The sequence below is a fragment of the Alligator mississippiensis genome, chromosome 7 (genome assembly GCF_030867095.1).
Source record: "Alligator mississippiensis isolate rAllMis1 chromosome 7, rAllMis1, whole genome shotgun sequence".
Classification (NCBI taxonomy): Eukaryota; Metazoa; Chordata; order Crocodylia; family Alligatoridae; genus Alligator; species Alligator mississippiensis.
Window position 1 is genome coordinate 57461223 of NC_081830.1, and position 13479 is coordinate 57474701.

The 13479-nt window shown below is 39.9% G+C and overlaps 1 protein-coding gene across 2 annotated transcripts in view; it reads left to right on the forward strand.

Moving 5' to 3' along the window:
- The window catches only part of DIPK2A (divergent protein kinase domain 2A), a 35503-nt gene extending 26178 nt beyond the window's left edge, over window positions 1-9325 (forward strand). For both annotated transcript variants that reach the window (XM_006263309.4, XM_059731010.1), the window contains exons 2-3: window positions 920-1223; window positions 5983-9325. In XM_006263309.4, coding sequence (XP_006263371.1) covers window positions 920-1223; window positions 5983-6314 — 636 coding nt within the window. In that variant the 3' untranslated portion in view covers window positions 6315-9325. The remainder of the gene's footprint in view (window positions 1-919; window positions 1224-5982) is intronic.
- Window positions 9326-13479: the final 4154 nt, after the last annotated feature.

Consider the following 13479-nt stretch of genomic DNA (forward strand, 5'->3'; position numbering starts at 1 on the left):
AGAGGTGCATCTGGGCACTTGTGCCCTGGGCAATGGCAGTGCACAAGCAAGTGTGAATAGCTGGAGAATTGCCAGTGGTTGCAACCATGCTGGCAGTTCAGTGGCTTCTCTTTTTACATACTTCTCCACCCTGTCCCCCAGTTTGGTGTTCAGGATCAATATTCCACTTGCATGCTATCCCACCCCAACCTTTGCTATGCTGCTGATTTTGGTTGCCTCCAGTTATCCATGTATTCCCATATTACTCACTGAATATTTGTATTGCGCTTTAGGACCTTGTTACCTATGATCTTGTTGTTCTCCTAGGAGCCTGTACCTCACATTTCTTTAGTCTTTTTTTTTTTTTTAATTGTGTTATTGAAATGGAAGATAAGGAGCAATGCAGGTATAGAATTTCTTATTTATTTATTTTTTTTACATATCCATATATTCCTTAAACTTTTCTGCAAGGTCATCAAGTAAAATGGATCAGAATCCCATCTGAGCTGGAGAAAAAACAGAAAGGACCTAAGCCTAAGAAGGACAGCAAGCCTAAGAAAAGCTTTAATTTATGGAGATCATGCAGTAAATATTGAAAGCCGCAGGTTACAAGTAAAGTATTATTGTTAGAAAATACAATTGAATTAGTGCAACAGCAGGATTCATACATAAAGTGCCAATGGTAAAAGATACTCAATTATCAAATGAGGCAATACAAATGAAAATGTATAATCTAATAGAAGATAGTTGCTCGTTTCAGAAGTATGTATAAAATACTCCTTCTGGTATTGAGGTGTAGAAGTGCATTTAGGTTAGCTTAATCCTCTGTTGTGATTACTAGATTCATAAGCATTTTACATCTTGCATATATTTCAGGCTTTTAAAATATACTAATGATCCTTTATTTTATGTTTACTAAAAAAAATTTGTTTATATGCAGAGTTTTCCATCTGATGAGGGCTGGCCATTTGCTAAATACCTAGGAGCATGTGGAAGAATGGTGGCTGTCAACTATGTTGGAGAAGAACTATGGAGTTACTTCAATGCACCATGGGAAAAACGAGTGGACCTGGCCTGGCAGTTAATGGAAATAGCAGAGCAACTGACTAACAATGACTTTGAATTTGCACTCTACCTCCTTGATGTTAGTTTTGACAACTTTGCAGTTGGACCTAGAGATGGGAAGGTTATTATTGTAGATGCAGAAAATGTTCTGGTGGCAGACAAAAGGTTAATCAGACAAAGTAAGTTGTTTTCCCTTTTACAACTGTATGCTTAAAAATTTTAAGTCTTAAAAGCATGTGAAGCTGCCATGTTTTTTTTTGTAACCAGACTCTTTGGTTTTACAAATAGAATTCTGATTGGTTGAGAACTAAAACACTTCATAAACCTCTTGAAGGAAAATTGGTAGGTTCATGAGTACACTGATTCATCTGAATTTAACATTTGTATTTGTAAAAGAGAAGTATATAAAGTTGGGGAAGGATTAAATAACCTGATGCCACCTAGCAAAACTGCCTGTTGCAAATGTTAAAAAAAAAAGCAGTGTTTTTACTCAATTTTTTCCTCTGTAATAGTGTCTCCTGTGCATGTCTTTCGACTTTTTCATGTTCTTCTAAATCTTCTTCTGTTATGCTTTGTTTTCCAATATCGTATTCTCTTCATTGGCCCTGCTGCTTTCATTTCATTTTTAAATTACATAAAATGCCTTGAGTTGGAGATTGTCTTGCTCTTCATGACAGCATCTGGGGTAGAAGCCAGCTTCTCTTAATTTCCAGTTACTGGGCAGATACCAGGATTCACAGCCCACACTCTAGAAGTTGTCCTTTGTCAAGGGCTCCGTTATCTGTAACATCCTCCCGCAGTGGGTACTTGAACATGATATCTGTTACCTCCTATAGCTCTAATGGAGAATGCAGTTTTATTTCTCCAGTTTGCTCAAAACATGTATAAATCACTGCTTCTATTTCTGAATTACTTTCAAGACCCTGTTCTTCAGTTTATGCTACCTTTCAATCCAAAGCTGTATCTTTTAAAAATATAACTTAATATTCCACATTTTTCAAAATACTTGGATAAAATCCCAGTGGAGGACACCAGTAAATCTATTTAATATATTGGTATATTTGGTGCGTTGATTTTTGCTGACTGCACAAACTCAGCCTGATAAACATACGCTGCTAAGATTGGGGGAAGGAGGAAAGCCATTGCAAACTTAATGATTCCTGTTTTGGCAATAAAGGTGTATCAGGGCTCTAAAAGGTGTATCAGGGACCTGCCTCCAAGGACCAGTTAGGACTTACTACAGTACAGTTCAAAAAAGCACGCAGTATTCGGTAAGTAGAACTGTAACGTAGCTTTTATTCATACTGTGAGTCAGATTATCAGACATGTCAGCAGCATGGATGGTGCAAGGCTAAATAAAAATCCAAAGTGCATTTTTCTTCTCCTTTTACACATGTAGAAATGCTTTCATCAAGCCCACATTACCCCCCATGATCAATCCCATTTAGTGCTATGCATCTTACAATTTGCTGATACGTACCAGATTTTGGTTGTAGAGTTCTACATTTTTTTTCTTATCTACTGTGGCAAGTTGTATTGGGTGCATCCACATGAGTGTGCAAGTGCTGTTTGTGGCACTGAAAACCCATCTGCAGCACCATAAACCTCATGTGCTGCACATGTACATGTTTGCCACACTGCAAATTACCAGCATGGTGCGTTTTTTGACACTGGGATCTCCTAATATTAAAAAAAAAAAAAAAAAACTGCACCAGAAAAAAGTGGGGTGGTGCATGTGATGTAGTGTACACTGCCCAAAATGGGTGCCTGTCTGGGCAGAGCCATGCTTCAGCTGTTTGGCTAGCCTCAGTGTGTCCCAGTTGCTGCTGCTGCAGCCCTGAGAGGCTCCCAAACCCCAGGAAAGGCTGCTGGATGGCCCCAGCCTCCCCTACTCCACCTGGGGCAACTTGGCACGTGCCAACACAGCACTTGACTTGTGGCCTACACAGCACACTTGATGCTACCTAATAAGGAAAGTCTTCTAAGGCATACCTAGGTTTCCAAGGCAAACTGGGACCTATAGAAGTTCTGTCAGGCAAGTGAGAGGAAGCTGCAGAATATTGAACCATTTAAGGCATCTATTCCTCAATTGTAATCTGTATAATTATTTTGTTAGAAGCAAATTTTCTGATGGGTATCTTTGGGGAAGGGAGGGGAGGCTGCCAGGGGTATTGGTGGAACACTGTGTGAGAGTCTTGGTATATATTTTGAAGCAAAGCATGGAAGTTTTGGCTTTACCTATGTAACTTTTATAACTTAGTATACGTATCAAGTCCAGAGCTGTGAGAACCCACTTGGAGGTTTGTTGGGTTTTTTTAAAGCTTAAAGATTCAGAGTGAAAAGCCCATTTAGTGAAGATTATTCAGGTCACTTCTTTCTTAACGTGACTTTTTTTTACTTTTCTTTATTTATTTAATAACTAGAATGAAGGCCTAACCACAACATGATGAGATTTATACTTTTAAAAATTACATGTATTTCTGTAATCTTTTTGGTTTCTATGGAAATTCTAAACAATCTGTATAGTTTAAAATATAGTGTACTTGAGGGAGAGAAAGTCATTAGTGTTTTATGGCAAACTAGATTCTGTAGAGTAATTGTAACATATCCTGCTGTTTACTGCTTGATCCTTATTAGCATTTCTAATGATCCTTAAGGTAGTAATTTAAAAATTCCACTTAGTGTTTATAGATTAATTTGCAGTTTTGCACTTATGGCATTCATGTTTTAAGGACTCTTGATGTGGATTACAGCTTAACTTTGACGCACAATGAAGTTTTCCTTAAAGTTTAGTAAATAAGTGGGAAGTTTGAGGGGATAATGCAACATAGCAGGTGCGCTGGTGAAGTATCTTATGTTATTCCCTTTCTGTAAGATTTTTGCTTACTTTACTTTGTTTGGTCTTCACATCCTCCTTTTAAAATTAATTACATTTCTCTTACTTTACTTCAGAGGGGAATATGGAGAAGGCTTGTTAGAAAAGTTTAAAGGAGTTATTTTTTCTTGTAGACCAGTTAGAATATCTTTAATTGCCCTAGGACAGGTAGGCAGTGTTTTTTGGCCAGTGCCAAAAAACCCACAATGTCTACCTTGGAAGGTACCGGAGTGCTGGCACGCCAGAAAAACAAAATGAGAGCGGGGGGAGGGGTACATGGCAAGATGCAGTGCATATTAGTATATTTAATAATCATAAATGTTGCCTTTGTTGTTGTGTGTTCCTTGTTGTTGTGCAGCTCCCCCCACCCCACTGCTTCGCTACCTGCATGTTAGGGGGAGAGAGAGAGAGAGACCCACAAGACACCCAGAACCAGACACATCTGCACACACAGAACAAGATGCGCAGGCACACGGAGCTGGGTCGGGCCGGACAAAGTCTGACCCAACAATGCCCTGGGCCTGCTGCAGCCCCTGTGTTTCCCTGGGGATCCAGCCCCCAGGCTGCTGCACAGCTGGCCAAGGGCCCAGCCCCCATCAGCCCAGCCCAACCACCCACCCACTCCACACAGCTAAGGCCCTAAGCTGGCATGACCATTCAGGACATCTAAACCGTTATCCCCAGAGAGGCTGGGAGAGCACACAATGGCACATCCCCACCACTGTCCCTCCACCCTGGTGCTAAGGCAGTGGGCATAGGGGGGCATCAAGGAGTGTTTTACCCCAGGAACGCAAACCAGACTGGCTCTGGACTGACAGTGCTGCGTATGTATAACACCCTACTGGGTCCAGGGCACTGCTCTGGGGTCAGGCCAGTGCAGCAGGGGAGGGGAGAGCTGGGCTGGAGCCGGGGGAGTCTGTCCTTGTACCTGAAGGGACTGAGGCAGTAAGCCAGAGCCTCCTCATGGGCTCCTGGGGCATGACAGTCCCCCAACCCCCCACTCTGCCCCAGACCCTGGCCCCAGGGAACAAATCCCACCCTCGCTCTAAGCTGCAGTGCACAGAGGCACGGGGGAGTGGAGGACTTACCCATGGCCACGCAGGTTGGCAGTGGCAGAGCTGGGGCCACTGGTCTGGGGTCCCAGTAGGAGACTGGACCAGCCCCAAGTTGAATCGTTCTGTGAGCAGCAGTCACATGGCTGTGCCCAGTGTCTCTGAGAGCTCAGGTTCAGAGGAGGGAAGCTCATTCCTGCCAACGACTATGTCCAGAGGCCAGATCACCTGCCCTGCTGTCTGCCTCAAGGTGCATGTGCAGTCGCCACCAGCATAGGGCTGTGGAGCCCAGCACAGCTGTTTGCAGGCTTTCCGCTGCTTGCTGCAGCTGCCCAGAGCCCCTGCTGGCTACAAACAGCTGCTCCAGGCTCCGGAGCCCAGTCACCAGCTCTGTGTCGGGAGCAGGGGAGAGACCAGGATTGTGCTGCCTCAGGCCCTCCCCCACTGCCCGCATGCAGCAGAGCTTGCAGCCTCCCAGCTGCCTGCTAGGAGCAGCCCAGGCTCCATGGCTGGCAGCAGCTACCCAAAGCCAGGGCTGGGCATGCGTGCCAAGGAAAATGGCCTTATGCGCCATGGTCAGTACACGTGCTGGGGGTTGCCGACCCCTGCCCTAGGAACTAAGGAAGCAAACTTAACTGCATTCCTAAAATGGATCAATTCATGATCTCGGTTTCCTCTCTGCTTTTTTTTTTTGGCTTATTAACTTTAATTTGTATTTCTCTTTTTTAAATGTATTTTTTGCCCTGGTCTTCTTCTTGTGGTACCTTCAAAATCCTGTTTTCTTCTATTTTGCGTTGCCAGGACTCTTCCTTTAGGTGGGAAGTACTTCATACGACTTTGTAAATCTGAAATCTAGAACAAAAAAAAAAATCCCCAATACGCGTATCTTTTTGTGAAAACAGCTTAATTTTTACCAGTTTCTTTCATACTTGGCTTCTGGTCATGTTTTGGTTGTATTTATTTCTCCTATTTTTCCCATTGCTTATTTACTATGTCTTTCACATTTTACAGATAAACCTGAAAACTGGGATGTGTGGTACGAAAGCAAGTTTGATGACTGTGATAAGGAAGCTTGCCTGTCCTTTTCAAAGGAGATTCTTTGTGCTCGTGTCACTGTGGACCACAATTATTATGCCATTTGTCAGAACCTTTTATCAAGACATGCCACATGGCGTGGCACTTCTGGAGGACTACTTCATGACCCTCCAGCTGAAATTGCCAAAGATGGCCGACTTGAGGCCTTGCTGGATGAGTGTGCCAACCCAAAGAAGCGATACGGTAGATTCCAAGCTGCAAAAGAACTACGTGAATACCTTGCACAACTGAGTAATAATGTGAGGTAGTTCATGGTGAAGCTCCTCTTTTGTAACACTGGCTATAACACTGTCGCAAAGACGCATGGAAAAATGAGGTCTTGAACTTACATAGTCAAAAGGAAACTTAAAAGAATTAAAGTAGCTGATCAATTATATAAATGCCATAATTAATTTTATGGTGTTTTGATGATGTTCCTCTCCAAACTGGCAAGGTACTTACCGAATTAAAACTTGAGCTACTATTGACTGTTCTCCCTCATTGTTAAAGAGGGGAGTTGGATGAGATAAGACTGTGATAGCTTAATTGACAGCTTGTTCATCAAAAGGTACTTTACATAAAACTGCATTAGTATTACAGTTTTGTGAAGTTGATGCTTTTACTTGGAAAGTCAAATTAGACTGGCCTGTTCTAAAGGCCTTTTCCTGATGTCATTGTTTCCATTTTTGTGTTTAAATGCCTTTTAAGTAGCATTTACAAACATACAGGTAAATCTAGGTGTTTTCATTGTTTCAAACTTAACAAGCTTTCATTTTAATGCTGTGCAGTACATTTTTACTGTGAGCACAGGATTCCCATGTTTACTGTCTAATCTTATTTCTTTTCACTGTATTTTATTGTGTGTATTTTTTTAAAGGATATGGACATAAAAAGATTCAAATGTCATATGAACCATATTTTGACTTTTGTAATTTTGCCTCTGCAGATATCACTTAATGTAATTACTGTACAAATTTTCAACCCTCAATGCCAGTTTCTACACATGACTGGCCACTCAGCAGGAAATCATAGAATGAACAAACTTGCTTCTCACAGTAATGGTAACTTGAGGCCTGAGGGGAGAATAATGGTATAAATCAAACTTAAGTTGAGGATAGGAGCTTGACTAGAAGTTTCACAATCCAGTGTAGTAAAGCATAAACCAAAGAAAATGGTTATGTGTATAAGTCTCTAGACTAGTTTTTAAAGCAAAATTATGTACTATAGCAGCACTAATCCATTTTGGAAATTAAAATTTCACTGGGTCCCTGGTTACTGTTTGAGAGACTCTTAAACTACTAGTTAATGCCTGAGAAAAAACCCAAATTTAAATTTAAGAAATGTTTATACCAGGTTAGCATTTGTTCTGCATCATTCACAGTTCTGTTGAATTCAGTACAATGAAACTTACTGAATGTTCACCCATGGTTTTAACAGTTAAACGTATGTAGTGTTCACTGTTGACCCTTCTTTGAATTAAGTTTGACTCTTTCAATTGCAGTTGGAATGGGCTTGTAATGGTTAGTGTAAACCTGAGATTGCTCCCATAAATCAAAATTTGCATAAAATATCAATCTTGGCCATGTGACTGACTTTTTTGGAAGCTTGCTTGGTTTTGGTTTTCTTCTATACAATAACTGCTAAACTATTTAATGTACCTGAAGTCTTACTTATATTCCTAAGCAAATACTTGTGGGGAGAAGCTTTTGTATATTTTATATTACTTGAGCAATTACAAAGAAAGGTAACAGTTCTATAAGACCAAGGTTTTGGCTAATTTACAAGTTAGATGAGATGCACTACTTTTCATAACAAAGTCAGCGACCATCAAAAGCTGCATCAAAAGACAACTAGAAATTGCTGCTGAAAAAAAATAGCTGTAAAAGGAAAAAAAGGCAAAATGAGGATAGCAAGGTATAAAAGCAGGTTGTTGACTAGCTTTAGAAGTTGGAACAAGATGGTATGCACTACCTTTCATGACAAAAAGCCAGCCTGTCAGAAGCTACATCAGAAGATAAGTGGAAATTGCTGCTGAACCATATTTCCCTAAACGAGTGAAGATAACAGTAAATTGTCATTCAAAATTGGTTAATTTTTAACTCTGAAAAAATACTACTGAATAATACAAAAGTGTTATTTTGGGGGTTTTTAAATTGGTTATGGGGTGTTTTTTTGTTAAAAGAGTATAGTCAAGATTTTTTCCAAAGTTCTAGACTTTTACTTTTAATCCATTTTTACATATGTATAATTTGCTTCTGCTTGCTTGTCTTAATCTTGTATTCAGAACCTACTATGACATATATAGGTCTTAATTATTTTTTGTTTTTTCCCTTTTGGGTTTCTTTTCTTTTTTCCTACTGGATGACTGCTTTACCTGCTCTGGCACACACAGGGCTTTTTGCCACAAATTAAATTTATTTGAAGAAACGACCTTATATATCTGAGATTAAATAACAATACCCTGCTTCAAAAATCTTTTTAATCACTGATTTGTTTTTATTTTTAAAAATCATCACAATTTCTGATGAATAGGTTAATGTGTGATTGTTTAAGGGTTAAGGGGGGAACAAAACCCAAAACACTGCCAGATTTGGTTACTATTTGAGGCAGTTGTGTAACTGCCACGGGGCACATCTACACGAGATGCCAAATGCGCAGTAGACTTTATTCTACTGCTCAGTAGCATGTAATGGCAAAAGCAGTGGAAGCTAATGTGCAGTAGAATTGGTCTACTGTGCATTAGTGTCACTTAAAAGGTGTGTGCTGGTGCTACTGTGCAGTAGCGCCGGTTACTGCACATTTAGTTAGTATGTGTTATTATTAAGGTACTAAACTTAATGCACCTTAACCATGGCTCATTAATGCACGTGTAGATGTGCTTGTAATGTCCCCTGTTAGGTATAGTTTGGGATTTACTTGCATCTGAAATTTGCTGGTAAAACTGCTTCTAAAAGGAATTTGAAATTTAAAAAAAAAATCACTACAGGGAAAACACTATGTGGAAAGCAATAAATCTTGTTCAATTTGCACCTCTCAAATATTTATTGTACAATGACAATTTATATTTTTTAGTCATTGCCCATTAATATTGATGAATTTAGTGAAATATTTTTGAATGAGACATTTGGGGTTTGTATGTGCATTAAAATTGTCTTTTTGTACTGTAAGTTACTGTTTAATTGGAATATTTTATCAAAGCTGTCTCCCTGTGCCTTTATATTACAAGAAAGTTGTTTCTACAACTTCTAATGATATTAATAAAGAGTATTTAAGAACTTCATCTCAGAAATTCATTTTCAGATTAGTTTTTTTTAAGATTCACTTACTAGTGATAAACAGTTTAACTTGTGGAAGTAGACTTTATATTTATTGTCCGTATCCCTACATGCAGGCACATGCATTTTGTGGCACCACAAACCTTTGTAATGCTACAAACTGTATGCATAGAATATTAAGATGTCCCTGTGCTGTAAGTGAGGGGCAAATCCCCAGTAGCAAAAAAAACCCCACTGGGGCAAAAAAAAATAAATGGTGCTGTGCCCACAAAAGTAGTGTGTGCCAGAACAAACGGAGGCTTGGTCCTCCAGTGAGACACTTTGGCTGCTGGTCAGAGTATCTCTACTGCTCCATTTGTGCCCCAGCTGGTCCAGCACACCAGGAGCTGGAGGGAGCTAGGCAAGGGCAGTTTGCCCGAAGTGGGACAATGTGTCCCACAACAAAGTGCATGTGCAGGGCCATGTGCTGGTGCACAAAGTAGCAATATAAATTTGTGCTGCTACTATTTGTGCTGCTGCAAGTGCATGCCCCTGCTCATCTGGACGCATGCATTGAATGTAGTATATGTTTAAGGGGCAGGTGGGAACACTCATTTTTTCATATATTAGACATTAAATACATACTTTTGTAGAATAAACGATCTATTGTGTATTACCCTGTTAGAAATATTTATTGGAATAAGCACTAGTTTTCTTTCTAAAGAAAGAGATTTATCACTAGGGCATCAGTCTCTTAGCTTCTGAAACAGGAAGGTTTTAACCTTTGGATTGCTGTTTGTGGAACTTGTTTGTATAGGGAGTGTGTTAAATCCTGCCAATAATACTGTTTTTGGTAGGATACAGTGGTTAACATTTTGAATTTCAGAGGAATTTTTGGAGTGATAAAGTTTAATGTCTCTTCTAAGTTTTCTGGGAAGTATTCTTTTCATTTTGAGACAGAATGGTGCTATGAGAGCTTCAGATTTTCTCTTCTGCTTTTTGAGTTTCCAGAAATAGTGAGGTATGAAATCTGCATGCTGTTTTTGGTGCATCAGAGTGACTCAACCAGCTTTGGCTGAACTTTGCCTTCTAAATCTAGTTATAAAATAAGAAGAGAAACATTATAATTTTTGAAAATACAAAAAAGCTAATATAAATGGTCCCCAAACCTTGTTCACTTAAATATCCTTATCCTGTCAACTTGACCCCAAGAGCAAACTTCCACGAAAGTAGACTCTTCACTACGGACTTTACTTTTCCTCACTGGAGTGACCAGATACGGTTTGATTCCTTTTTTTTAATTTTTGAACTGCTACAGGTTATTTTGGCATGTAATTATTGTTGAGTTTGAGCCTTTATTAAGGCTTCCTTATCATGCAATCCTCTTTACAAGGTTATAGTAGTAGGTACTGCCCCCTGTACCATAGCTTGGGAGTAAGTGGAGCAACAGATAAGAGACAGAAAAGCACAATGGTGAATTTATAAAATGTCAGTTTTTATCTTTCATTTCATGTACAGCATAAGAATCTCATAGATAATCACTTAACTGCTGGTTAATCACTTTTCTTACTTTTTAAAAAGGTGCCTTTTCATATAAATTTTGTCTGGCTCTAAGTTCCAGCCACTAGTTTTTGTTTTCATTTTGATAATGAAACCCTTTGGTACATGGTTGGCAGATACTTTAATATCAAAATTAAGTAACTGGTTTATATATTTTTTGATAAACCAAACAGATTGTTTTCTTTAAATCTCTGACTGTAAAGTATTTTTCCCAGACCTGAAGTAATATTTGTGTGTCTTTCTGCATTCTCTACCTTTTGTAAATTTGGACAACAGAACAAGGCCTAGTATTCCGATGTGCGTCTTGCCAATTAATGCAAAATCATGTGTTATTCCTGAAGAAAATCTCTGTGCTCCCTCTCCCTCACCCATAGCCTCTTAGAATTGTATTAGTTCATCATGACATTAGACTAGAAACTTATTTTGCATTTGCCCACTGTGACTCCTAAAAACTTTTTCAGCAGCAAAATTTTCCCAGGATGTATGATCTCTCCGTAGGTATGAAGGGCATTCTTTGTTTGTGAAGGTATGGCTTTCTATTGGAGTGTATGTAAAACACATTGCTTATTTAGGTTCAGTTTACCTGCTGATCCAGACTGAATGACTTCTCCATCTCCATAAATTTTCCCACCCTGTCAATCTCTGCATCATCTGCAAATGTTATCAGCAATGACTTTATATTTACTTCTAGCCAATGTACTAAAAGTACTGATTAGTGTTGGGCTTGGAATGTATTCTTTCAGATTTCCCCTGGAGATAATCATAGTGATATTTACTTATTGATACCTACTTTCGTAGATCTGTCAGCAAGGTCTTACTCTATGGAGTTCGCTTACATTCTACAATTTAAAAAAAAATTGGAATACTATGTATAACTGACACCCAGCCTAAAGCCTAAGTTACAGGTATGCAGTTAATTTTATCAATCAAACTGAAGTGTTTAATCAGTTTTATTTGACAAGATCTGTTTTCCATAAAATCTTGTTGATTGGCACAAATTACATTCCTGTTTTCTCATCAGGCTGCTAACTTCCTGATTCATCTTGTGCTCTTTGAATAGTGGCTCATTATTAGCAATTTTTTCAGTCTTCTGAAATCTTCAGGATTTATTTAAAAATTAACAGCAATCTAGAACATTCCTCAGCTGACTTGGTCAGGACTCTTGTGTGCAAGTTATAGACGCTTACTGATCTAAAAATATTTATTCCTAGTAATTTAACATCCTTCTTAATAATTAATAAACTGAAAATAATTCGTAATCCTTATGGCATCAATATACAATCCTGACTATTGGGAAACATCAACCAAATGTTTTAACTTTCTGACTTTTCTGCATCACCAATAATTTTGCTATCCTGATCTGTTGATAGGCTTCTCACTCCTGGTAAGCTTTATTTTGTTCCTGATATATTTAAACACACATCTTATCCTTATTCCTGTTAGTCATAGATTTTTGTCCCATAGTTTACCACTTGCTTATTTCTAAATAATGCCTTCATTTTTCTTTTAGTAAGGGTGGGCAACATGATGCATTATTTTTTACATCAGTTTTGGATAGTATATTGTGGCTGATGCTGGTAACAACTAAGGCTACCTCAAATATCCTAATATAATAAAAGGCTTAGTCTATCTGTCTGTGTGTCTGTCTGTCCGTAACGCTTCTGGGCAACTGTGCATGCACCACCAAGAAGGCAGCGATTGCCTGGGCAGCCCAGGCTATATGGGTCCCAGTTTTGCATCAGTGCTGGGGAAGTTTGGTGGCAGGTAACATGCGCAGGCCGCCTGAGCAGGGAGTGGATCTTCCCCCCTGCCTCTGTGCCTGAGGGTGAAAGGGAATCACAGGGGCAGCATCCCCCCTGCTGCCTGGCTTGGATGGCCCCCAGAACAGCTGGCAGGGAAGGGGAGGTAGCAGACAGGGGTGGAGGGAGGGGAGTGGGGAGGCAGACGGACACGGCCAGGAGGACCCAGAGCAGCGGAGTGTGGGGGGAGGCAGGGTTGGACCTGAAGTGGCAGGGTGGGGAGAGGCAGGAGTGCAGTTGGACTGAAGTGGGAAGGGGAGTGTGGGCGGAGCTGAAACGGTAAGATGTGGGGGGCAGAATGGGGTCAGACCTGAAGAAGGGGAGGGGGAGAACAGGTTTGGACTTGAAACTCTGCCGGGGGGGCGGGGTACAGCAGGGCTGGATGAGGAGTGCCCAGGAGGAAGGCAAGGTGAGGGGCCAGATGCGGGGCTCTGTCCCTGCCGCCCCCCATGTTATTCTTGACAGGCAATTTGCTAGCATAGAATAGAACTGTCCCTCTCTAGATGGTTACTATCTAGGTAAAACATATAATTTTATTTTAGAGGGGAAATGCTACACTTTTGTAACTGAACTAATGTTTTGAGTATTATTGCTTCAGAAGAATAATAGCATTGGTCTTTTAAATGTTCTATATTGTTGTAAAAATGATAGACAGCTGTATAGGAAGCTAAGGACTCTGTCATTCAGGACCTGCTACTGTCAGGAACTGAAGGCTGTTGCTTCTGGAGTTGAAGATGAAACTGTTCCAAATGTTAGATGCATCATGCTTTAAAAAAAAACAGAATTTGATTTCAAGTGGAAAATAGTTTGAGCAATGCTGT